Below are 26782 nucleotides of genomic sequence, written 5' to 3'. Positions count from 1 at the left end.
TGTAGATGATGGATCAATATCCTTGGACGATGAGTTAGAAAGAAATTAGCAGAGAAGTTTGTCGCCAAAAGGGTAGATATGCTACTTTGATAGCAATAATGGTTCATTCTCTGCTTTATTTGGTTAATTTGTCCAGATTAGCATCTGGATTCATATCCATCTTGCTATTTGGTTGTATACTTTTTTACTAGTCTTCTCTAAGTCAAGCATCCAGACTTGACTGATGCCAAGAGTTTTGTTAAGGGAGAGGACAATTCTTTTAATTTTTGACCAACGAATCAAAGTAGCAGATGAGACGAGGAGTTGTGGTCATCCCTTCCTCCAAACATAATACTCTCCCTCTACCTGCAAATCCGCTGCATTCCTCTTTCAGAGACTTGCATCACAATGTTCAAAGTACTCGCCAGTATACTGTTGTTTCTATTCTTCTGTGCCGGAAGCAAGAGTACAGCAGTAGGAAATGACGACGAAGACTTCTTCAAGAATTGCCCGCCGTCGAGATGCGGACGAGGTGGCGTCGAGATCCGATTCCCTTACCGACTTGAATCGAGTCCTCCATCCTGTGGTGCTCCAGGCATGGAGCTCTCGTGTTCGGGGGACGATACCGTCCTAGTCCTACCACAGTTAGGCTCCTGCAGTGTGACTAATATCGACTACGTTTATGGCGGAATCACTATCAAGTTTGGGGACTCGTGGGCACGGTGTCCGCTTCAAAACCTTAGATCCACCAATCTTTCAACCTTGGTGTATCATCCTGTGGACACTTACACTATTAGCTTGGTGGGATGCCCAAGAGAAGTCAACACAAGCGGTGAATATGCGGAAATTACTGGCCCCATCTCTTGCCTGAGCAGTGAAGAAGACCAGTTCATTTATGTGGTGGATAGATATGTGCTGATGAACGAAATCCCTTCGGATTGTGTGATGGTTTCAAATAGTCTTACATTGCCCACTGCACCTTACTATTATGGTTTCGAACGGTTCGAAGAAGTAGTGAATGATTTCGTCAAATATCACGAAGCGTTCCTCTTCTGGTCAGTTCCTCCCATCACAGATCAATGCAACGCCTGTGAAGCAGCAGGAAAGGATTGCGGTTTTAGTTCTGCAACGAACCAAACATTCTGCAGGCATCGTATTCATGGTAACCTTTTCAATTTGATCTTAACTGTCAATTCCTATCTAATTAAGCATACTACCTCAGCTTCTTAAGCATATCTGTCATGTACTAAATTGTAATTATTTTCCTTGTTCTTACATGACTACCGGATATTCATATAAGTGAACAAATTGTATACTTGGGCAACCCTCTGAGACTGACTTTTTTTCATAATTGAATTTTGCAGGTTCACATGTCAAGCTCATCACAGGTAAATCCTTGTGCACTTCAAAGCATACGATTTGAATTGAAGGACAATAATTGATTGAACACTTATATAGATAAGTTTACGCATTTAGAACTTCTCCCTTCTGCACATTAAGCTAATTAGTGAAGATACGATAATTTTTCTCTTTTTCTCCTCATGTAAGAGAGTTTAATTCGCATGACAGTTTAAAAGATGTTCTAACTTTTCCTTCTTTCACTTTAAGCAACATCTGCTTCTGCCTTGGTCCTACTTTTGCTGTTGGTGATTATTCCTCTCTATCTCTATAAAAAATCAGACAAAGAGAGAGAAACACGTCTGAAGGTGGAAAAATTCCTCTCGACATACACAATCACTAAGCCCACCAGATACACCTTCTCAGAAGTCAAGAAGATGACCAAAAGATTCAAAAATAAGTTGGGCCAAGGTGGATTTGGGAGTGTTTACAAAGGCGAATTACTGAATGGAGTGCCCGTCGCAGTTAAGATGCTTGAGAGATCCAAAGGGGATGGCGAAGAATTCATCAACGAGGTGGCGACCATTGGGAGAATTCACCATGTCAATGTGGTTCGTCTCCTGGGTTTTTGTTCAGAAGGAACAACTCATGCACTAATATACGAGTTCATGTCCAACGAGTCGTTAGAGAAGTACATCTTCTCCAGAGATTCTAATGGCCTTCGTGGAGCATTAAGGATGCAAAAATTGCAGCAGATAGCATTTGGAATTGCTCGAGGAATCGAGTACTTGCACCAAGGTTGCAATCAACGCATTTTGCACTTCGACATCAAGCCCCATAATATTTTGTTGGACTACGACTTGAATCCAAAGATTTCTGATTTCGGTCTCGCAAAGCTATGCTCAAGGGATCAGAGCATTGTTACGATGACTGCAGCTAGGGGAACAATGGGCTACATTGCACCAGAGATGTACTCCAGAAACTTCGGGACAGTGTCTTACAAGTCAGATGTTTATAGCTTTGGAATGTTGGTGCTAGAAATGGTGGGTGGGAGAAAGAATGCTGATCCAGAAATCGAGAGTCAGAATCAGATTTATTTTCCAGAGTGGGTCTATGACCAGTTAGTTAATGGGCAAGATCTGGGCTTGGAAATAGCGATGACAGAAAGTGAGTCAGAGATTGCAAAGAAACTTGCCATTGTGGCATTGTGGTGCATACAATGGAATCCAACAGAGAGACCATCCATGACAAGAGTAATGCAGATGCTGATGGGTGACTTGCAAAGCTTGCAGATGCCCCCCAAACCTTTCGTGTCCTCTATTGGTCATGATAGTACCAGGATTTTTAATGAAGTATAAGAATCAAGTTATTGATATGTTGGACTGAGCTGGGCAATGCAAGAGAATCTTAGTTGGGCTGTCAGGATGAACACCAATATTTAGATTAATCGGTTTAATGTGCGTTCGAATTGAGTTGAGGGCGCCTCAATTTACATATCGATATGTATGTACATATATACAATTACTTGTGCTGAAGTATATGCTTTTGTCCTTACTATATTGCATTTGTAGACAGCAATATATTCATATGTTTCCAACTTATATAAGCTCATATGAATAAAAATGTGATTATATATGGAAATGTCAAACTTTCTGATCAATTCACTATCTAATATGGTATAAGTAGAAGTTTTAGATTGTTAATGTGGTGCATGCCCTTAAGAATACGGACACAATCTCATTGGATTGCATGGTAATTTCAAATTGGCTGACTTGAAGGAAGAGAAGAAAACACTGTTGATGTACCCAATTACTAGCACAAAAGTGATTTTGATTCTACCTTAATTATGACAAAGATTATTAGTTCAAAATTTAAATCCCATCTAATTAAGAGGTGCTCATGAGTCGGGCTCTAGACTAGGGAACCCAAGCCCAAAGTTTACCTAAATCTTGGCTAGCGACAATAAGATCGATGGAGTACCAATGTCAGAACTTGGAGGAGGAAAAGAAATGGAGGTAGTGGTAGTGGAGGAAGAGAGATCTACAAGGCCTAGACATGATAATCGGGTGGGCCGGGCCGGGTTCGGACCGGACTAGAATAGTCTAGCTCGTTATGGCCCGTCGGCCCGTGAGAGATCGGGCTAGCCGATTAGGCCGGACCGGCCCGACCCACCAATCACTCGGCCCAACCCATATTTCAGCTACTTTTAAAATTTTTTTAACTATTAGTTTATTTTTAAAAAAAATATTTATATTCCTCTATTTAAAAAAACTTAAAATAAATTAAAATTTTTTAAAGTTCTGCTTAAAATAATGCAAAATGGTATAATACCAAAAAAAATTTACTGTAGCAAAACGGGCAAAGCACTATAACAGACGTGCGGGCCTAGTTACGGGTCAAACGGGCGGGCTTTCGGGCTGGGTCGGGTGGGCAAAGGGTTGGCCCGTGCCGCCCATGGGTAGTTCGGGCTCGGGCCGAGCAGGGCCTAAACCGAGCCGGGCACGGGCGGGCCGGGCTATTTGATCGTGTCTAAGGAGGCCATAGTAGCAACAAAAGAAAAGGAGATCAATGACAATGGTAAGGAGGATTAATGGGAAAGAGGGAGAAGTTGAAGATGGATAGAAGGTGACCACATAAGAGAAGATTATAAATTTTTTTCAAGTTGGGTATAATTTTGAGGGTCGGACTGACTAGTCAAACTTGGGCTATGAGTTTTGGACTGGACTAGGTTTGGAAAGTGCAAACCCTATCTCAATTGAATGGGCTTTGGTTCGGGTTCTGGTTGGTTTCAACCTAAGAAATTTGAGTTTGAGTTCGAGTGAGCTTTGAGGCAACGAACGGTGGTATTTAGCAGATTCCACATGAGTGCTATACGCAGAATTTAGTTTCTGGGTGAGTTAATTTACTCATCCAGCATATGTATTTACAAGGGCTAGTATTTGTTTGAGCTTATGATTATGAGCAAATAATCTAGGTTTAAAATTTTTTTTCTCCTTTTCTCATCTGTTCATGTAACACAAAGACAAAAGGATTATTTTTTTAATGTTCCACTGTCCTCATTTTTCTGCCGTTCTCTCTATACGTATGATAGGATAGGAAGGAACCAATTTAGATTAATTGGAAGAAATTCATGGAGTGAAGTTGTAGCCTTTTTCTGCCAACCATATACATCTAGCGGTAAAAGTAAAATGAAAAACAATTAGTATAGTTTCTCCTTAGATCCTCTAAAATTATTATATATATATATATATATATACATATATATATATTAAAAAATTTATTTATTATATAAACTTCTAAATTAAAAATAAATATTAAAATATATTTATTTGAACTAAGAAAAAAAATTATACAGATCTGAACTTGAAAAATACTTTGGATCGAAGTGGTATGTGTGGTGAAAAGAAAATTAGGAAGTATGTATAGAAAAAGATAATAAGTTCTAAGTAAACTTATACTAAACAATTATCACATATACATTTCCATCTAAAGATTACAGATAGCAACTCTCAAAAGCTCATTTTATTGTATTTCATTACAACAGCCATATTATTTATAAATACTTCAGATAAACAAGTCAAGCCTCAAGCCTCAGGCCTAAGCAACACCATTCACTAGCACACTATTACTCTCACTTACATACCAAAAATACAACATTTGGTATATAAATAGGACAGAGGTATTAATTTACCTGGCATATAGCTTAACCAGATACTTAACTAGTTTCATAGAAAAAACCAGACGCGCATCATGGAGGTGGTGGGAAACGAGGGCCAGGTGGGCCATGAGGATGGTGCGGCGGGCCGAAAGGAGGACCTGGTGGACTATGAGGGTGGTGAGGGGCGTGCGGCGGACCAGGTGGCGCCGGAGGGCCGGGCGGTGGCCCCGGAGGAGGATCAAATGGACCAGGGCCAGGAGGCGGGGGAGGTCCGGGAGGTCCGGGCGGCCCGGGAGGCCCCGGAGGCGGTGGCCCCGGTGGTGGTGGATGCATTTGAGAAAGAGAATTGGTGGATAGAGAGTAAAAACTCAAAAGTAAGACCTTGATGTGAGAAAAATATATTGAGCTTGCCTTTATAAGTAGCAAAGGCAGATTAGGAAGACCAGTAGATTATTGACTCGTAGGTTTAGCACTTTGAAGCAACTTATCTTTAATTTGTCATGACTTGCTGGTGCATTGAACCTTTTGAGCTCCTAAAAGCAAATTCATTCAATTTACATGCTTCTAGATTATTGTACAACTTCTAGTTTCTTATATTGCCTATGACTAGGCGTCATTCATGATAACGTTAAAAAGATAATTATCAAAACGAAGACCTGGTGATTAGACGTGAACTAAATACCAAATAGGTTCGGTACGACCGGATAAGCAATCGAATAGGTAAATATAGACTAACGTTCAATTGTTTTGGGAAAGATACATAATTATTCATAATATTTATTTATTCTATTCTACGTCCTAATAATATTTTCGTCCTAAAATTTTAAAATGTTTAGTTTATACTTTATAACATATATGTTATTTCTAAATTAATTCTTTTTTCACATATATTTATAAAAAGTTTCTTATTTGCTTGTGTGTGTTAATATTTATATATATATTTCTTAAAATATAAAATTTTGCACATATATAGTTTAAAATCCTTAATTTTTGGGTAAACACTGCTTAGAATAAACTATCATTGAAATTTGAACAATTTAAATGTATAGAGACAAAAATATTTTTATTTTTTTTCTTAGTTAATATTATTTTTATCTTTTTATATTAAATAACTTAATTTAAAAGTAAATATAGCTGTATCGTTATAAATAATATTTTTTTGAGGGATATACATACAATTATACTATTTTTACAGATATTTTTTATTTTTAAAATTATTCAGCAATCTGATCGAGTAAACCACTTGTTGAACTAATAATCTAATGATCCTACCTCTAACTATATTAATATCCGATCCAATAATTATATATATATATATGACTTAACTAGTTAACTAGTTAAGTTAACTAGCAGCAATTACTTTCCCCGAAGTAATACACTGTTTCCTAGGCAAACTCGTTCTTCACATGAGTATTGGCTAACGTATGCTTCTTTCTTATTCAGCATATATTCAGGTTTAAATGCAGATAGAACCCAACAGTCAGCAAATTCAAACTCCTTTTGCTTTTGAATACCAAACCACGCTATTTTTAATCAATATATCTCTTGCTAATAAATTCTCACCTTTCCTATACCACCAATGAGCAGTACTATACTTAATAATCTCAAACCAAAATTTTGTCCATGTACACCACTGAGGTTCACACTTTTTGGCTTGCCATTGAATCAGTATCTAGAAAGGTCTATAGAAACACATGATGTTTGTCTTTATTGTTATTGACACACTATCATTATAGTTATTATTCGTTTACAACTTTTACTGCCTTAAATCACACGTATAATAGTTTTCTTGTTGAAGGGTTACTACATAGATAGATGGGTTAGACTCAGTATAAATGTAAAATAACTTTAATATCCTTTGAGTAAATTATTTAATGTTGGGATAAAACATGGAGTACAAAATTTTAAGATTAAATTGACAACTCTCTTAGTTCTCTATTTTCAAAAGTAGCAGCATTTTCTCTCTTCCATCAACTATTGTTAGGTTAAAATTAACTCAAAATATTTTTGAGACATTGATTAAGGTCGAATAATAAATTTCCACGGTAAAATATAAATGATAATAAAAATAAAACATAGTGTGTTTTTAACAAAGGGATGTTTATCTCTGGGAGCCTCAAAATAATGGAAAGGTGGAAATATCTAGAGCTTAATTAAGCCTAGAACTCGGCCCAATTTAGGCATGAATCAGGTTAGTTAAATATAAATGTGCCAAGCTTGATTAACAGCAATCTTTAATCTAGTGGGATTCCAAGAAGGCAGGACATTAATGGCCACCCACTACCCAACTCCTCTCTTCTCTCCAAAGCTCTTCAAGCCATCACGATAGTCTTAGGAGTTATTTGTCCTCTTCAACCAAGTAGTTCCTATTTATACTCCTCAACAACAAGTAGGCTACTTTTCAACCCTAATCTAATAATAATTTTTAACATATTAGAACCCGTTGCAAAAGGCTAAGTACAAAATTCATTTTGAATATTTTTTGGAGCTCTCGGATAAGTTTTATTTAACGTTGCTCAAATAGGCTTAGAACATCAATGTATATGTTACGGACCAAATCTGGAACGATTTGCCCATAGGATGATTATAAAAATTTAGGTGGAGGTAGCCTCGTGAGTTAGGGTTCTAATGGCTCTAGTTTCACCTAAATCGGAGGTCGAGATGAAAATATAAAAATAAAATAGTGAAGATACGTCAGGGAGGGCAGAACGGTAATATCTGACGTTATGGTGGTCGTCAAAGGGTGGTGGACGGCCAAGGGTGGTGGTGGACGACCAAGGGTGGTGGTGAACGGCCGTGTAGTAGGGTGGCTGCTAGAGGTAGGAGGTGGCTAGGGTTTGGATGCTTGAATGAGATCTACGGTTATGATCTACTCCTATGAAGATAAAGACAATCTAACGATTAATGTAAAAAGATAAGGACGAGAATAATAATTGGCTAAACTCAGATTTCTCTTAATCCTTATAACTCATGTTCACCCTTATTTATAGGAGTAATATCCCTAACAGATCGGATCCACATGCAGATTATCCGATTTATTTAAAATTTAATATAGAAAGATAAAACTAAATAACTAATCTCTAGCGGATTGGATCCACAAGCAGATTATCCGATTTATTTGAAATTTAAAATAGAAAGATAAAGCTAAGTAACTAATTTGACTCGACTCGACTTGACTCGACTTAACCCATGTGGTCGGATCGTAACAATCCACCACGCTTCTGACACCTTGTCCTCAAGGTGACTAGTCTTTCGCATCCTTGTACTCATATAACTTTTCATGCCAATTAGTAGATTCAGGTTCGTCTTCTTCGAGTCTGCCTAGGAACATGATGTGGGCTGGCTAGCGCTTGCATTTATGACTGGGGGTAAATCGGTCATCACAGTAAAAACACAAGCATTTTTTTCAGCGCTCTTCCAAGTCGTTGGGTACAAAGCGGCGCGTGATCATCTGTCAGTTAGGCTGAGCCATTGGTGTAGTCTGAGTCGGGGTAGATGTCGTCTCTAGTGGGTCGTGGGTTTGGGTTGCCTTTCTTCTCTCGTACTTGCGGATCTGGTTCAGTTGATCCAACTTGGACTCCATCAGAACAGCTAAGGAGAAGGCCTATTTAGAAATAGGGTACGGCGGAAGAATATAAGGTGACGCTTCAAAGCTTCCACCTTGAAGATGCGGCACTTCATTGGTTTCGAGCAACCAATGCCAATGAGGCCATCGAAACTTGGGCTAACTTTTGCGCCAATATCACGCGGTGATTTGGAGCGTCGGGATATGAATACTTCGATGCTCTCCTCTCAAAGACGATGCAAAAGACCATGGTTGGGGCATACCAAGAAGAGTTTGGGAGGATAACTAGCTAATGCCAACCCCCATGGATGGATCAGCAACTTCGCAGCAACTTCGCAGCACCTTTATCTCCGGGCTGCGGGGAGACATACAAGCCGACATAAGGGCTTTAAGGCCTAGAACTTTAAAGGAGGCCTTTGAAGATGCGGTACTCATGGAAGACAAACATTGAGCCATGAAGTTATACCTGAAATAGAATTGGATGAGCTAAGGAAGCCGCAATCAAGCTCAACCAACCATAGCAGCAGGAAATGTTACCGACGTACCAAGGACCACTACTACAATGGTGCCTCCTCGAGCACCCTTGAAGCCATCCCAAGATGTGAAGTACGCACCTAGAAGTTTAGGACGAGCACTCACACCTGCTCAAGTGGAGGAACGAAGAGCCAAAGGCCTATGCTTTCGTTGTGATGAGAAGTTTATACTCGGACATCAGTGCGCTAAACCAATGGGATTGGTGATGCTAATAGATGGATTGGAGGATGTGGAGGATGAGTTTGCAGCTGAAGATGAAGGTGTGGCTGGACATCAAGGAGAAGTAGCTGAGGAGCAACCCATGGAGGACATAATAGTTGAAATCTCCCTCCATGCCTATTCAGGGACAACCGCGCCAAAGACGTTGCAGGTAAACGTTGTAGTCAAGAAAACCAAAGTGAGAATCTTGATTGACATCGGGTCCACCCATAACTTCATTGACAAGAGGCTCCTTAGGAAGATTGGGCTCAAGTTGGAACCCACGGAAGGGTTCGATGTGACGATTGGAGATGGCACCACATTGCGAGCGGATTTTATTTGTGGAGGTGTGGAATTGAAGGTGCAAGGCCAAACTTTCACATTAGATCTTTATCCGTTGGTCTTGCGAGGTGCCGACATTGTCTTGGGGACCTAGTGGCTTCAAAGCTTGGGGCTCGTAACATTTGATTTTTTAAACCTCACACTGACATTTCGGAGGAATGGTTGAAGGGTGCTGCTGGATGGAAATCAACCGCGGCAAGGACCGATGTTGCAACCACTTTTGGGCATTCCTTATGTAGGGGATCGAGCTCTACTATTGCAAATGGCTATTGCTGAACTAGAACATCCACCACCAAGGAAAATAGCCACTGACATGCAAGAGCTGCTGTAGGAATTCAAGGATCTCTTTGAGGAACCCCGAGGACTGCCGCCGACCTGTCGGCAGGACCATCACATCTAGATCATTCCTGGGGCTCAACCAGCAAATGTTCAGCCCTATTGGTACCCGCATGTCCAAAAGGAAGAGATCAACAAATTGGTGATGGAAATGCTTGAGCAAGGGATTATTCAACTGAGTAGAAGTGCCTACTTGTCACCGGTGCTACTGGTTTGGAAGAAAGATGGGAGTTGGCAATTTTGCGTCGACTATCGAGCCTTGAATGCGATCACCGTCAAAAATCGGTATCCAATACCGATGATCGAGGAGTTGCTGGATGAACTCACAGGGTCAGTTTACTTCAGCAAACTTGACTTAAGAGAGGGGTACCATCAAATTCGCGTTGACTCGGAAGATGTCCACAAAACAGCGTTCCGAACTCACGATGGCCACTATGAGTTCCGAGTCATGCCATTTGGGCTCACCAATACACCAGCCACCTTCCAATGGCTGATGAATGACCTTTTCCGCCTGCTCTTGCGTCGATACGTGCTCGTCTTCTTTGATGATATTCTAGTATATAGCAGGAATTGGAGTGAGCACTTACGGCATGTGCGTGAGGTGTTGAATATTTTGCAACAAAACCAGTTAAAAGTCAAGATGAGCAAGTGCCTTTGGGGAGAGCTACGAGTGAAGTACTTGGGACATATAATCTCAGCGAGAGGAGTGGAAGCCTATCCAAGCAAGATCAAGAATATGGTGCACTAGCTGATTCCCACTAATCAGCGGGAATTGAGGGATTCCTTGTGTTGACTAGGTACTACCGGCGATTCGTTGCCAACTACGGCAAGATTGCTACCCCGCTGACCTCCTTACTCAGAAAAGGAGGGTTTCAATGGATGGGCAAGGCGACGGAGATCTTCGAAGCATTGAAGACAGCCATGTCTACCGCACCGGTTCTAGCACTATCGGATTTCAGCAAGCCTTTTGTGGTGGAATGCGACGCTTCAGATGAGGGCATTGGAGCAATATTGATGCAAGAGGGCAGACCTGTGGCACATATGAGCAAGGCATTCTCAAGCCGGTCGTGACAGCTATCCAGCTACGAGCGTGAAATGCTAGCAATTCTACACGCCATCACCAAATGGCGACCCTACTTGATTGGCCAACGGTTTACTATCCGCACGAACCAGCGTAGCTTACTCTACTTCATGGATGGAGCAACATGTGTACACCCCAGCACAGCAATGGTGGGTCACGAAACTCCTTGGGTATGACTACGAACTAGTCTACAAAAGGGGGATTGAGAATCGAGCAACCGTTGCCCTTTCGCGCCAACCGGACACAAGTGAGCTCGCCTCTTTACTATCCGTTCGAACGCAGTTGTGAACTCCTGCATTAGGTTCGCACATCCAAAGAGTGCGAATTGTGTGTTCAAACCTCCCTCGACTGGCCAAGCACCTTAGTCCCTTAGGGGTGGCCCACTCCTCCCCTTTCTTTCAATCTATCCAACACTAGCCCTAATCCTTCCATCACCCATAACCCTTCCACCACCACTAATTCACCGGTGCCACCCCATTAATGCCGGTCCACCACTATCCACCATTATCTAGGATCTTATGCCTCCATCCACGGATCCTAAGATAAAGCTCCTGACGTTTGTCCACTAATCAAACGATATCTCAAGATCCCTACATCCAATTCGTCTAAAACTTGATTTGTTAGAAAGCTCTTTTCCAACAACATATCAAAATCTCAAGTCGATCCTATAGTGGCATCTTTCGGGATCAATTTCTAAAGTTTCGTGGTAGATTCTGTCCAGATCTAGAAATCGGAAGAGATCAAACCTTAGCCTAAAAGAGAGATCGTTTCAGTTATATCAAATGTAATTAATTCTAAATAACCTAAATACCCTCATAATCTTTATACATCCCATTAATTAAAGGATAAAAGAATATTCTAATAAAAAAATAATTTTCCTTATTATTATATTCAATTGCCTTCCTTCATTCCTCAATGTCACCACCTTATTCTCTCCCTCGTCTATCCTTCCCTCCCTCCCTCCTCCCCTCGCTTATATTCTCTCCTTTCTCGAGCTACAGCGCCGCGTTGGACGAGGAGGCCACGACGAGCTTGTTGCAGTGCTTGCATGGGAAGGGGAGGCCGCAGCGAGCTCGCTGTTGTGTAGGACGGGGAGGCCGAGCCGAGCTCACTACCGAGCTCGCTACTGCGTCGCATGGGACAGGGAGGCCGCGCCGCGTGGCAGGGGAGGCTGCGGCGAGCTCACTACCACGTCATGTGGGAGGAGAGGCCGTGTGAGCTTTGTTATTGTGCCCCGTGGGACGGGAGGCCTTGCCGAGCTTGTTGCCGTCACCCTTCTGCTCATGCCCCGCTACTGTCGTCACCCTCTCTCTCACGTGTCATCTGATGCCGAAGGTAGAATGAGTGGATACGTGAGAGAGAAGAGAGTAAGTTAGGAGACAGGAGAGAGAAAGAGAGTAAGTTATTTATTTTAATTTATATTTTTTAAAATTAATAATATTGTGATATATTAATTAGGGGTATAGTTGGTCATTACACGTTTTCCTTCACTATCGTTACCCATTTCACTTTGCCCCCAAAAATTTACGGGTGACATCATAATCTAAAAAAGTTTAGAAGGTCTTTGTTAAAATCATGTATAGTTTAGGGGGTATCAACATAAGAATATATTTTGAAGCTCTCAAGCAACTTTTATATAAAATTGTTCAAACAATCTTGAATAAATTTCAAAAGAACTTCAATCGTTATTGTATCAGCTACTTTTATCTTTCAAACTCTAGAAGATATTATACCACACAAATTAGAGATATTATATGATGACTTTATCTGTTTACAAATTTACTAATTACAAGACCTAAAAATGTCAAACATGATTGCATACAAGCCAAGCTTGATCATCAATTTATAGGCTCGAAATTAATTTCACAATCCTCATTGGTGGCCCATGATAACAAACTGATATATGAAGCTAGATGTCAATTGATACTTCCATATATGGTACACGCCTTCTTGATTAATTGTTTGAAATATAAGAAATATGGTCTTATTCTTGACCAATTAATTCAAGCTAGCTGTATTAGCAAAGAGAATTTAGTTAAGTGTGCGATTAGAAAGTTGAAACAACTCTAAACCCCGGCATCAACATTTCCATTCCTCGACTAGCTGAGGGGTAGATGCAGCTGACGTTGAGATTAGAAGGGTAATTAGAGGAGATTACGGCTGATCTGAAAAGTCACCTTAGTTAGAGAACTAAGGTGGCCCATTGCTTGACCATGGTTGCATTTGGTTGCTCATGGATATATCATTGAGGTTTAGATTGCTTGAGCATAAGGAGAGATTGAAATTGCGGAGCACGTTCGGGTGCTGGCTAGGCAATGGCGTTGTCATGGCTTAAGACTAGAGACTGAGATCTTAGTCAAGTGGCATGGTGTAACACCAAAAAAAAGGAAGGGGGAGGCAGGTCACGTGCCCTCTCTCACCCATGTCAGGTTAAGGCAAGGGAGGGGTAAACCTAGCCCCCCGTGCCCACGCCATCGATGGTGTGCGCGGTGGTCGAGCCTCGAGTAGTGGGCCGTCGTCCCTTCCCCCCACCCCTCTTGGTTCACTCTCCTCGCCTCTCTTCTCCACATTACACCTCTTTATTTCTTCTCCCCAACCCTCTCGGTTCACTTTATCCACCTCTCTTCTCCACATTACACTCCCCCACCATTTGATTGCCATCATGGTTGCCATTGTTGTGGCCAGAGCTAGTGAACCCCTCATCGTTAGTGAGTCCTCCCTCACTCCCTCATTCCAGTACTCGATTGTTTTGGTGTGGCGCTTTGGGGGCATTGCTTCCTCCTCCTTTCCCTTCGGCTTGCAGTGGTTTGGTGTTAGTTCACCGCTGACGAGTGGCCCCTTTGTTTGGATTGTGTTGAGCAAGAAGGGGCAAGAGCCCCTCCCCACCAGTTTAGTGCCCCATCCGACCAGGTTGGGGACTACCCGCTTGGTCCAGATGGAGCCAGACTAAGGGCACTTGGGTTTTTGGGGCTGGGCATAGCCCATGCCCGATTTTCCACTAGCAGAGTTTGTGCCCTTTGTGGGTTTTTCATTCCTTTCTTTTCCTCATTCCTTTTTATTGTTTACTCTTTTGTTACCCCTTTAAATATCAAAATAGGTGCTGACTAGTGATTTTGTTATACTGCTCCTTAGGACTAGCGCTCGTGAAACACCTAGTTCCAAAAATTCACGTGTTCTTCACGTGGAGCCTGTCCACGTGATTCCCACGTGATCGGTCAGTGAAATAATCTCACCAAGTATCTGAATAAGTCAAGAAATATCATAATAATCTAACAATAATCCTGAACTATAATATCACAGGTCTCAACAAGCCTCTAGGAATACAAGTCCATCACAAATTTGCTAAAACATAAATACCCTCGCAGAGGCTAAGTCCAACTGAAATGATAGAATAAACAAATGCTAAAAATAAGGAATGAATCTGCTACTCCTCGATGTCCGCATCCTCTATAATCATCTCTGAAATATTTCCACCAAAAATAGTGGTGAGCACGGGGCCCAGCAAGTAAAATCTAATAATAATATAAGAATATTACATGATAAGTAAAAATGCAACTCATAAAATGTCAGGGAAAAATGTACATTATGACTTTTAATAGTTTTCATCATTATAGCTTATTTTACATAGAAATCCCCACAGGAGTCGAGTCACAATAACATATCTCACATAGCATCATAAAAATCGAGGGGGACTAGTCAACTAGCGATATTATCGCCCATACATGCCTGACGACGCTGCATATGACTGGTTGTCTGTGGCCATCAGACTAAGGACCCCAGTCGTAGGCCCATCAACACCGTTCTAATAATTATCGCACAGGGCAAAATCATCACATACGGCTGGTAAGAGCACACAGCTCAATAGACGCCCTGATCCTGCATCCTCAGGTACCGCTAGAACTACAATCATTTCCTCTCAATCATCTTTCTAATCTGTCTAGAGACTAATATACATTGGATTAAGCCATTTCTTCATCAAATATATTAAAGCGCATGTCATAGGATTGATTGAAAAATCGGCTTAGTGTTATCGTTTTCAAGTAGGCTTGTCTTGGATAAAGATTTAGCAAAGATTTTTGTCATGATCCCAAATCAAACTCTTGACTTATAATATACCCTAGGGGTGTAAATGTGTTACGATCTGACCACATAGGTCAAGTCGAGTCAATTCAAGTTAATTAGTTTAGTTTTATCTTATTGCTTGAATCAAATAAATCGGATAATTCACATGTGGATTTAATTCGCTAGGAATTTTTACTCTTGTAAATAAGAGTCGATATGTATTGATAATTATTATAAAAGAAATCATTGAAGGAATTAAAGTTTAGCCAAGTTATTATTTTAGTCCTTATATTTTATCATAGCTATAGATCATCTTTATCTTCATAAGAGTAGATCATAACCATAGAACTCTTTCAAGCATTCAAACCCTAGCCACCCACTTTCCTTCAGCAGCCACCCCATATTATAGTCGTCCACCACCACCCTTGGTTGTCCATCACCCTCCAATGACCGCCGCAATGTCGATTAATTACTATTCCGCCCTATTTCAACTTTGCTCCACTATTTTAACCATAACTTTCGATCCGGATCTTTGATTAATGTCATTCCAAATCCATCAAATTTGGAACTTTTAACATTACTACTCTTACAAAATCTCAAGATCATCCTACGGACAGATTGTTCCAAATATGGTTTGTAATATTGGTATCAAACTTGATATTCCTCGGACGATGGTTAATATGCGATCCCAAGACGAACGAGGAAGGGACGACCATAGAGGGTCAAAAACTCATCTCCATTCCTGTGAGAGTATCTCCAGCGTCCCCTCCACCATGAGCAACTCTCGACAATGAGTTATCGGCATGGGCAAAGGCATTTTTTAAAAAACTTTCAACCGAATTAGAGAGTTACAAAAGGATCAAAAAGCCGATCCAAGCCTTGACAACCGTTCTCCTAGCTCAGTGCAGCCACCTTATGCTGCCAACGCTGCCAGTGCCACCGGCCACGGTGGAAATAGCTCAACCATGGCCATCAACTTCAAACCGTGAAGGAGGTGGAGAGGAGACCCAACCGTCGGCCAAAACCCCTCCTCTAATCGAGGAGGAGCGCCTTCCGTCCCTTCAAACAAAGCCCGCCGCCGCAGTGACGCCTGAGCAACCGACAGAGATGGCCCCCCTAGTTAGCTTTCCCACCCGCGGTGGAAGCTAGGGCTAAAAACCCTAGCTACCCACTAGTGACCATCCAATCGCTCTCTAGCCCCGCCACCACATTCGGTACTTTTCACAAAGCCCCCGCACCTGAGCTAGGCTAGCGGCAGCCACAGTAGAAGGCCGAAAGAGCACTATTGACAACCTTCCATATTGTAGTAAAACTGCAGCAAGTAGCCGCTGGTCTAGCGTTCTAACTACTGCCGGTAGACAAGGTTGGCTCCCACTGGCTGACTGTAAGACCGTGGTGGCCACAGCAGCCATTAGCGACTATCGCATGGCCTAACCCGACGCCCACACTCACAGTGATATTGCCCGAGCAAAGCCATATCGGGGTGGCTTCCACAGGCCTCGCCACCGCCGAGGCTCCACAATAGTGGGACTACTTCCACCAATCATAGCCGTCGGGGGCCAGGGGACCCGTCGACGAGGTGCCACGACCGCCGTTGCAGCGACCCGAGCTCGAGCTCAATATTTGGCTTCTATCGCCGCAAGGACCACTTGGAGGTCAACTACAAGTGGTCCACAACCTTGCCTAGCCGCCGTCGATGCCCATGCAGCCAATAGCGGCACCCCTAGGCCAAAATCTAATTTCATTACTAGGATAGGTATTTGGGTATTGAGTGCAAGAGATGAAGTGAACGCATCTCAAGACGTGCTAAATTTTCGCTATCCGATTTGATCAAATTGTACGAACTAGTTGGGAGGCTATGAGCACGACTTAGAGCTTGAGGACAACTAGTGGAATGAATCGGTGGGCTCGTGCTATCGGATTTAGTCGTATCTGCATGCAAACTCGTGGGCCTACGAGCATGATGTAAATCAGAAGATCCAGCTCACGTACTAGTCACATTGACGACAAAGTGTCGAAAGTGTGGCGGATTGTTACGATCCGACCACATGGGTTAAGTCGAGTCAAGTCAAGTTAGTTAGCTTAGCTTTATCTTATTACTTAAATTTCAAATAAATCAGATAATCTACATGTGGATCTGATTCGCTAGGGATTTTTACTCCTATAAATAGAAGTGGATATATGTTGATAATTATCATGGAAGGAATCATTGAAGGAATTGGAGTTTAGCCTAGTTATTATTTTAGTATTTATCTTTTATTGTAGTCGTAGATTGTCTTTATCTTCATAGGAGTGGATTATAATTATAGAACCCTTTCAAGCATCCAAACCTTAGCCACCAACTTTCTCTAGTAGCCACCATATCTTACGATCATCCACCACCACTCTTGCTTGTTCACCACCCTTCGATGACCGCCGTAACGTCGGTTAATTACTATTCTACCATACTTCAACCTTGCTCCACTATTTTAACCATAACTTTTCATCCGGATCTCTGATTGACTTCATTCCAAAGCCATTAGATCTAGAACTTCGAGATTATTATCTCTCAAAATCTCAAGATCATCTTATAGACGGATCATTCCAGATCTGATTCGTAACAAAATGAGCCGACCCTAAGCAAGCCAACTCTAGCATAGGTTTAGCGTGAAATTATTTTCAAACCTAGTTTGAGGTTTAAGCTTAGCTCAGGTTAACGAGAGCTGAACCAAAACAAGCTTGAGATAAACCCAAGCTTGATTAGAGGAGGAGGCGGGAGGAGCCGATTGATAGAAGATGAGGAGGGGAGATACAGCAAGATGAGGAGGAGATTGAGTTTATTGGAGAGAATTTTATTAGATTTAGTGTTATAGTTAAATAAGGATTGTATCTTGTGATCCATTGGATCAAGATCTAATAGTTATAAATATATCTATATATAATATATGTTAATACATATAAAATATGAATAAGTATTATATTTAAATCGAGCCTATCAAACTGAGCCTAAGCGAGCTGACTCTAGCTCAAACTCGACTAGAAATTCAATTCAAATCTTAGAATAAGACTCAAGGTCAGCTCAACTCAAGCCAAATTAAATGGAGCCCGAGCTGCTTGTTTTCTTGACACCCCTAATATACCCAATAAACTTGAGATATATAAAGCCTTAATAATAACTTTCAAAATCCATAATATATAAATAATATAATATGAAGTAATAACTCTAAGTCAATAATTAACAACTCTCAGGAAAATAAAATTGTTCAATCAATGCTACGAAAAGAAAAAGGTAAACTCTAAGTGGAGGTAGATGAGCCTTGGTACAGCACATTGATTCGATTAGAATCTGAATTGTTAAGAAATTTTTAATGAGCTAATAATTTTAGCTCACCCGGTGAATCTGCCCAAAAGCCTATCAAACTGGAATCCGTATCACATAATTTGAAAACCAAAGCTCAGCAATTGATAATAATAACAAACATGACGTGAAAGACAAAGCATAATTAATAATGCAAGTGATACACTGATATGCTCAAGTATCATTAGGTAGAACTTGTTAATCTAAATAAATGTCATACCTTTTTATTTTGGGACTATGTCCGTAGCTTCACATCAACTTAAAAGTTACTTAGGATGTTGCTCAGTCCTTTCCTCAGTCTATTTGATTAGGGTCATTAGGAGGTGTATTAATACACCTTACATTTTTTTTTCACTATTGAGAGAGATTATGGTCGTCTTAGAGAGATTTTTGCCTAGTCTGAGACTATTCTCTAATTCCACTAGAATCACTTAAACGGTTCATCATATGATTAGGAATATATTTATTTCTTAAACTTTAAGATACAATTAACTCACCATAGAAAGATACATATATAATATCTAGTTCGAGATTATTTTCAAAGTCTACCTACTAATATAACATAGCGAATCACCTAATGCTTTGCTAAATGCATAAAGATTAATATTTCACAAAATATAAAATAGCACAAGGAATAAAAATGCAAGAAGTGTAATATTGCAAGAAGATAATAATAGCATTATATACAAAATGGATAAAAATATGAGGTAATGCACTCACTTATGCTCCACGTGAAATAGCCTAAAATAAAAATATACTTTTATCCATAAATAAATGTATGCTTAATTTAACAATATACACAATTTCTACTTGTGCTGCACTAGGGCCCAAAGCTAAAAACCAATCAAAATGGGCCCAATCATCGAGCTCACCCAAACCCACTTGGTTCTGGGCAAAGCCAATCAAACATGGGTTGGGATCTTCGGGTCCCAACCATGGTTCTTCTTCCCTGTCGATGGAGAGCAAGAAATGAGGGGAAACACAAGTAGGGGAAATGTCTACCGGCGCCGCCATTGCTACTAGTTCGAATCGGTGACACTAAACCACTTCACCCAACCAAGGCATCCCACACGAGGTGGACGGAGGTCGGTCGAGGCGACCAACTGCAAGATGGATCCCCTTCAAGCAAAGCCGCGAGACCTCACGCATTAGGCATTAAAAGACTTCCACACAAAGAGGATAAAATGTCTGAAGGGTCGGACGCAGCCAAGGATGGCAATGGTGGTCACGATCGTGACGGGAAGAGCTCAATGGGAGGCTACATGGCGTAGACTCACTTTGAAGCTTTTAGAACCCAAAGGATGGCACCAACTTTTCGGTACGAGGCTACCAATGCGAAGCTCCCCGGATCGATGCATTGTCGACACGAGGTCGTAAGCGTATGAAGCCAAAGAAATAAAAATGAGGTAATCATAATCTTTATTATTCTAGTTCTTCCAATCTTACTTGGAACTATTTATCTCTCAATTTATCCCGGGTTATCATGGATATATGACTAGTCAAATGAATAAGCTGAGGAGAAATTAATTATCCACAGCGATTTAGTTTCCAAATGATATCACAAAGTAATAGATTATAAACTTAAAACCATTTCACCAGGAAGACTAACCAACAACTACTATATATCATGCATCCATCCCTAAAGATTCTCCCTACATTGTATAGTGACTGACAACAAACACATTTGAGTGTCAAAACATTCACCACAATGGAACAGAATGTTTGAATATGGATTGCAACAAGAATAATAGTGAATTTATATATATACTGAGAAACATCTCTGATGCTTCCAGGATCAGATAGAATAAGCACAAGGCATCTGGAGCTCATTGTTTCAGCCAATTGTGGTCATCTTTCACTTGACTAGTAGCAGCTCAACTGTGAGCTCCTATGGCAGTAATGGATACAGAGCATATTTGGAGCCCAGGGACCACTTCTGACAGAATGGAACATGAGGCAAATGGGCAAAAGAAGGGGCCTTCTGAAGAAACTCATGGTACACCTTTTCCTATTTTAATCCATTGATCTCTGGATGAGTAATAGAAGGCAAACGGTATCTTCTGTGAGCACAATCAAATGGCCTATTGGTTACGGTAGGCAATAAAACCCTCTAAGAAAACCAAATGGCCTGTGGTGGAAATTTCCTTTAAACTGTCATGTGCACATAGGTTGAGTTTCGTTGTGACTTATTTCTTGAGAAGATTGTACTAAAAATTGTTCGTTCCCCTGTCTAGTTTATTGTTAGTCTATATACTTATAGATTATATATAAATATATGATCGATTGGATCAAATATCTAATGATTCATATAATAGAGTAATCATCCTAGTTTTTTTTTTTTTTTGTGTCTAGGTTTGGATTAGGCTTGAATTAAATTCAAGCCTGATTTGAGCTTGATTTAGACTCGATTATGTTCAAAATTGCTTATCAAGAAGCTAATTTTGACTCACTCTAATTCATGCTTAGTGTGTGAGATTAGGCTCAAAACTGATTTCGAGCCTAATTAGAGCAGAGCTCATCTCAATTACACCTCTAAAATTAACGTATCCAAGATAATTATCATTATATAAAACCTATCCTACCAAATGCCAATCAAGAATAGGTACGCCCTAACAAATGTGTGGATCGGATCTACATATCCATTAGAGCTCGTTATCCTTATCTATTTACGAAACTAGTAGGTCAGGTAGAATTCTTTTCAAGATCCCACTAGCGAGAATTTAGTAAGTTATGCTGTCCAAGGCTCCCAAGTGTTGAAAGGTAATTGGAAATAGAATCTTTATTGAGACCACAATCATGTCATAGTTCTTGTAACGCGCCACGTTTCACCACCAACAGCCCACTATAATCGTCAGATGGCGTCACTCGAGCGTTCGGACTAAGCTTCACTCTTTGAACCCTGAAGTTGAGGTCCCAATTCTTATTATTAACTTCTTCCTCTCTCTTTTTTTCCCTTTGTTTTAAGGCCCACGGAGACTTGGTCAGAGAATAATTCAATCTCGTCGACAAAATAATTGTGAAAAAAACTAGAGTGAAACAGAAAGCCAGTCGAGCTTAATTAATCATTCTGGTAACCCTAAGAAACTACACTAATCCCAGGTTGTGCTGAAATTTCCATATTAATAGAAACATAATCAAGAATAAGATGATCACCTATTTATATAATAAGAATATACTTTGACTCACTTTAGTGCACACTAGAACTAGTCAATAATTGAGTCTGTTTAGAACTCAAGTATCTTGTCCTTCTCAAAATACGAGATAGCAAAATGAGTAGCTGAGAAACTTTCACACTGATCAGGGACAAACTTCACAACAGCTATCACACATGATGAAATGGGGAACTGCACTGAGTTATCCTTTATATATTTCTCTGTCTACATACATATATATATATACATACCTTTCTCTTGCAGTAAAGTACAAATTCTTGATTATATAGTAATGTACTATCACGTTATTAAACAGACAAGCTTGATCTTCATACACAAAATTGATCAGCTGAGAACGCAGATCAAATGAATAACTAAGTAATCTCCAATTCGCACAGATGAGAACCAGCACCGAAGTCGACATGATGAGTGAAACCAGCTGGTCCATGTTTCGGGTGTTAATTTGAGGTCTCTCCATGCATCGAAAGCTCTACGACTGCAAGCCGATCATCGCCATAACCGAACTGCAAAAACATGTCAAGCAAAGAGAGTGTTAGCCTCCATGCATGGGAATAGATATGGATATATGGATTGAGGTAAAAGGGAGCTGAAGGTGATGACAGAAGCATAGAGAGCACAAAGGAGTGAGATGCAGATCACCATGCAGCTCATACTCAGTGCTCTCTATCTTCTGTCAACAGCATCACCACATGCCCTTCTTACCTCCTACTTATGTAAACAAAAGAAGAAAAATGAGATATAGCATAAGTATATCTGAAGCAAGAGATAGAACAGGGAAAGTAGGTTAATTAAGAGGTAGGAGAATATGGGATGTGGAGAGAAACTCAAGTGACGAAGGAGCTCTCCATTGATCCTCTATTTATAGAAGGATGCAAAGGAGTTCAGTAGGGGGGCTATTCTTCTAGGAGAGAGGTACAGTCCTTAGAAGCCATACATCTAGAGGCAACTCATAACAAAGAGATATTCTAGTTTGGGTAGTAAAGTGGTTTTATCCTCACAAGGGCCAGATGTTAGTGGGCATCAGGCTTTTGCTTGCCCTCCTATTTGCTCTGGATGAATCTGATTGACTCCCCTTTTGGTCAGGTTGGACGGCCCTACCATGTATCTATATCTAATCTTTTCTACACCTTTGGCCCAATCTGGTGGATTGCCACTATATGTTCAATAAATCATGACTTGGGAATATGTGGATGCAGTGCCATAATGTGTCATGATGTTAGTAGGAGAAATGCATTTATTCTCACTTCAATGGTTATCTTTTCCCTACTCTCTTGGACATTCTTTCACCCATATGATGCATTAATCATTATCTTACCTTCTGGACAACTAAATTTGGCTTCCGAATTTTACTTTTCTTTCAGGGTTGAAGTTTTTTTTGTCCAGCATCATGTAGGGTACGTGCCTTAGAATGGTCATAGAGAATAAGATCTTGGGCCATTATTTATCTTTAGTTAAACAAATATGCTTCTTTTTGGGAAAGCTAGCGTAACACGAAAATAATGTTTCAAGACCAAATGTGAAGAATTGGATTCTCATGTAATTTTAACTTTAGTAAAGCGTGTATAATGTATATATATTTATCCCTCGGTGGTCTTGTGCAACATGGTTGACGGAATCTATGTACCTGGTGTTTCATATGTGACGATTTTACTAGTTTTTACAATTTTTAATTCAGCATTTTCATTTCTGTTTGTAAATTTTTTGTTCGAGAAAATTCTTTACTTATATATCCGACCATGTCGTACTACAGCATTAACAAGTTGAAATTCTTGGAAAAATGGCTATGTAAGAGGAAATCTAACTCTCTTTTTTTTTCTTCTTTTGACAGAGAGAGAGAGAGAGAGAGAGAGAGAGAGGTACAATAGGGATTTGAGAGAGAGAGAGGATAGTGAGTGGACAAACCAAAAAAGTTGAGAAAAGAGATTGAAGCACGTTGGAGAAGGGAACAAGTTTTTGATTAAGCACTAAGTGATACGACAACACTATTTGCAGCTTCAAACTAAAGCACTCTGGCTTCCCTACCTACTAACTTTTGGCTTGCCTACTACCTATGGCCTATGGGCATGGGAAAACAAGTCAAGTTTGACTTCTCAAGCACCTTTCTAAAAGTTAATTTTATTTAATTAAGTTAAATATAGGTTTAGAAATTATGTTAAATAAAATTGATATTGAAATATATGATTAAGTTATATTATTAATTAATCTTTATTTTAACTTATAAGTACTTATTATTATTTTTTGATGTAGCTGGACACCACTTAATGTAACTCTTATTAAATGTAACGGATCCCTATAATTAGTGGGTCCATTGATTTATTATAAATAAATTATATTCCAGTCTTTGAAAAAATTATTACCGATAACAGATGAGCTGTGCGTATACAATTCAAACTCTTTCCCCATTCTAGATTTCGTTTATATATCAATCCAAATGATATCTTAATTACATGTGGTATATATTAGAAGTCTAGATATATACGGATCTAGAACCTTTGCTTCCATCAAAATTTATATTCAACTAAATTCAAGATTTTTGAAGTACATAGATCACGAAGTATGTATTATGTATAGTGTTCACATGTTTCAAAGGAGGGGAATGAAAAATATATTTATATTTATTTTAAGGGATGGATGAAGGTTGCTAGGATCTGGAACCCTGTTGGTATGTGCGAGGACGAGTTTGTGGAGTTGTGGCTTGTAGCATATCCTATATATCCCAGCTTCTGGATTTACGTCATGTCTAGATTAATCAAAATAAAATTTACGTCATGTCTGGCATCCCCTGATAGAGCCTATTGACTCCAACTTGGGGTTTGGTGTTGAGTTATGGTCATGGGTTTCATGTAATACTAATGATTTAGTGTCCCCCTTTTCTTAAACAGGTAAATATCATTACCTTAAAATATGACACAACAACACGTCCGATTCTATAAACATACACGCCTCCATGTTTCTAAACAAACAAAATGCTACCCAACTCAGAGTGCACAAAAGAAGCCTAAGCAATGCGGTGCAAAGTTAGCAATCCTCATGCAAGATAGAGAGAACCCAAAAGAGAGAAAAAAAAATGATATCAGATATAGTATCATAGAGGCACCGCGAGTCTCGAAAATCTGTTGTCTAACAACCAAAAAGATGCTGTCCCTCTCCTCTTTCTTCTTTTCATTTCCCCTACTTGCACTTGGCACCCTGTCATTAGGTAATCTCCTAGTGCACACAATAGGCGGTGGATAGGGGTAACGTGCGAGAGGCTTCTATAACTTTATTTTATTGACAATTAAGTGAACAAAATCTTATTTTATTTGTGTTGATAAATTTTTATAAATAGCATGATGCAATAGAAAATTTTAAAGTCACTAATACAGTGTTTTAGTGTTTAGGCGTTTGATGGCCTCTAGAAGCATTTGAATGCACTTGCGAGTCTAATACATTGTTCCAGTGTTTCAGCATTCAAACAACCTTCTGAGGCATTCGAACGCAAAATTCCGAAAGGAGCAACACTTGGCATTTTGAACGGCCTCTGGCCTAAGAACACTAGGCTTTAACGGGCAATTCAAATGCCCTAGGATTAAAATGAAAACCTAGGGCTTTTCTTTACTTTATCTTTTCACTTCATCTTCCTCAAAGTTTTTTACTTTTCCTTTTTCTTTCCTCCATTTCTTGCCAATTTAGAAGTTTATTTTTTTGCGAATCCTTGATGATTTAATACTTGAAATCTTGAGAAGGTGTTCATGATTTTGATCTTACTTTTCTATACAATGATTCTTTGCAAAAAAAATTGAATTAAAGGATGATTATCACTTTAATTTACTGCATATTAGATTTGTAAGTCATTGTTTTGTTGATCACTCAGGCTAGATCTTCTTCATTTTTTATTTTTTTTATTTTTCGGTTCATCATTAAAAAATTTTGCGTGATCATACTTAATTATTTGTATTATCTTATATCTTATTCTCTACCATTCATTCATTTTTTCAAAATCATGCCTAGAACAAAGATGTTAACTTCAAAAAATTTTAGTAAGAGTGCTCGGACTAGATCTTCCTTTAAAACACCCAAATTTTCTTCTCTTGAAAAGGCAAAATAATTTCAAAAATACTTTGCAAACAACCCGGTTCTTGCTGAACGACCTGTCCAATTTTTGAGCTAGTACAGGACATGATTTTTAGGGGGGGAATTGGATGAATATTTTGAAAGTTTCAAGAACTTCTTGTGTCGAGATTGTTTAAGAATTTTATTAAAATATTGTGGAGTCAGGAAGAATTGAGACAATTGTTCATGGGGTAGAATTTATACTTCATTCAGAAGACATTGTAGATTGTTTTCTCCCTCCCTATACTTTTGGACTGGTTTTCTTATAAAAACAACTTAGAACTAGATATTTAGGATGCGGTGAAGGAAGTTGTAGGGCCAAACGTGGTATGGGATAGAAATATGATTAGCTAAGCATCACTGAATGAGAAGTATAGAATTCTGAATTTAATCTATGATTTTAAATTACTCCTAAGGCATGGAAAACTCAACTTGACAAGCAACATGCATATCGAATACATGCCATTGGTACTGGCGTTCCTGTTGACTTGTCTCATGTGATGTACCGTTGTATTATGGTTGCGGTAGAGTCCTTATCTCCTATAGAGAGTATGCCTTTCGACATTTTCATCACAGAATTGTATATCCGGCATGGTGTGCCTTTTGATTCCTCCGAGGCTATGGTCCATCCCTTGGGTCCATTGGACTTGCTACGCTCAGTAGGAGCACAATCTACTATACACGTCTTTCTCATAGTTTTGTGAGGGCTGACGTCCTCCCCATTGAGTATGAATCTGGAGAGATCACAGTGTCTTCTGATATTAGTACTCGGCTGGATTTGATAGAGCAAAAATGTAATACCTTCTCCACTGGCATGATAGCTCAGATACATCGAATTTGAGCCAAGCAAGAACGTCAGTTTGCATATCTTCAAACCTTCTGCACCAACATGTACCCATATTTTCCTCCTCAGCGGTGACTAGTTTTTGACATTTTGTAACAAAAAAGGGGAGACATCTAAGGGGGAGTCTGATGATAATTCCTCAAGTTTCATGTGTTCTTTTATTTCTTACTTAATCTTTCATCTTAAGGGCTATCTAGACGAAAGATCAATCTCGAGGGTTACTGATGTTGGACTTCAATCACG

The 26782-nt window shown here is 39.8% G+C and overlaps 1 protein-coding gene and 2 long non-coding RNA genes across 4 annotated transcripts; 2 read left to right on the top strand and 1 right to left on the bottom strand.

The window, feature by feature from the left end:
- The first annotated feature begins 248 nt into the window (after positions 1 to 248).
- LOC140781265 (rust resistance kinase Lr10-like) lies at positions 249 to 2874 on the top strand. Its single transcript, XM_073127188.1, has 3 exons — positions 249 to 1141; positions 1344 to 1367; positions 1588 to 2874. Exons 1-3 carry the CDS (start codon positions 388 to 390, stop codon positions 2673 to 2675), a joined length of 1866 nt encoding a protein of 621 aa, XP_072983289.1. The 5' UTR covers positions 249 to 387; the 3' UTR covers positions 2676 to 2874.
- Positions 2875 to 19354: 16480 nt separating this feature from the next.
- LOC140782299 (uncharacterized) lies at positions 19355 to 22081 on the top strand. Of its 2 annotated transcripts, XR_012107846.1 has the most exons (3): positions 19381 to 19836; positions 20224 to 20426; positions 21981 to 22081. It is a non-coding gene; the product is annotated as an uncharacterized lncRNA (long non-coding RNA). The 2 variants fall into 2 exon arrangements; XR_012107845.1 differs by lacking the exon at positions 21981 to 22081 and having other exon boundaries at positions 19355 to 19836; positions 20224 to 20481.
- On the bottom strand, positions 21888 to 22436 carry LOC140782300 (uncharacterized). The gene is made up of 2 exons (XR_012107847.1): positions 22306 to 22436; positions 21888 to 22106 (listed from the first exon to the last, which is right to left on the bottom strand). It is a non-coding gene; the product is annotated as an uncharacterized lncRNA (long non-coding RNA).
- Positions 22437 to 26782: the final 4346 nt, after the last annotated feature.

Source organism: Typha latifolia, chromosome 2 (genome assembly GCF_019914945.1).
Source record: "Typha latifolia isolate L0001 chromosome 2, TyphaL0001v2, whole genome shotgun sequence".
Lineage (NCBI taxonomy): Eukaryota > Viridiplantae > Streptophyta > Magnoliopsida > Poales > Typhaceae > Typha > Typha latifolia.
This window is presented reverse-complemented; position numbering and strand designations above follow the sequence as displayed.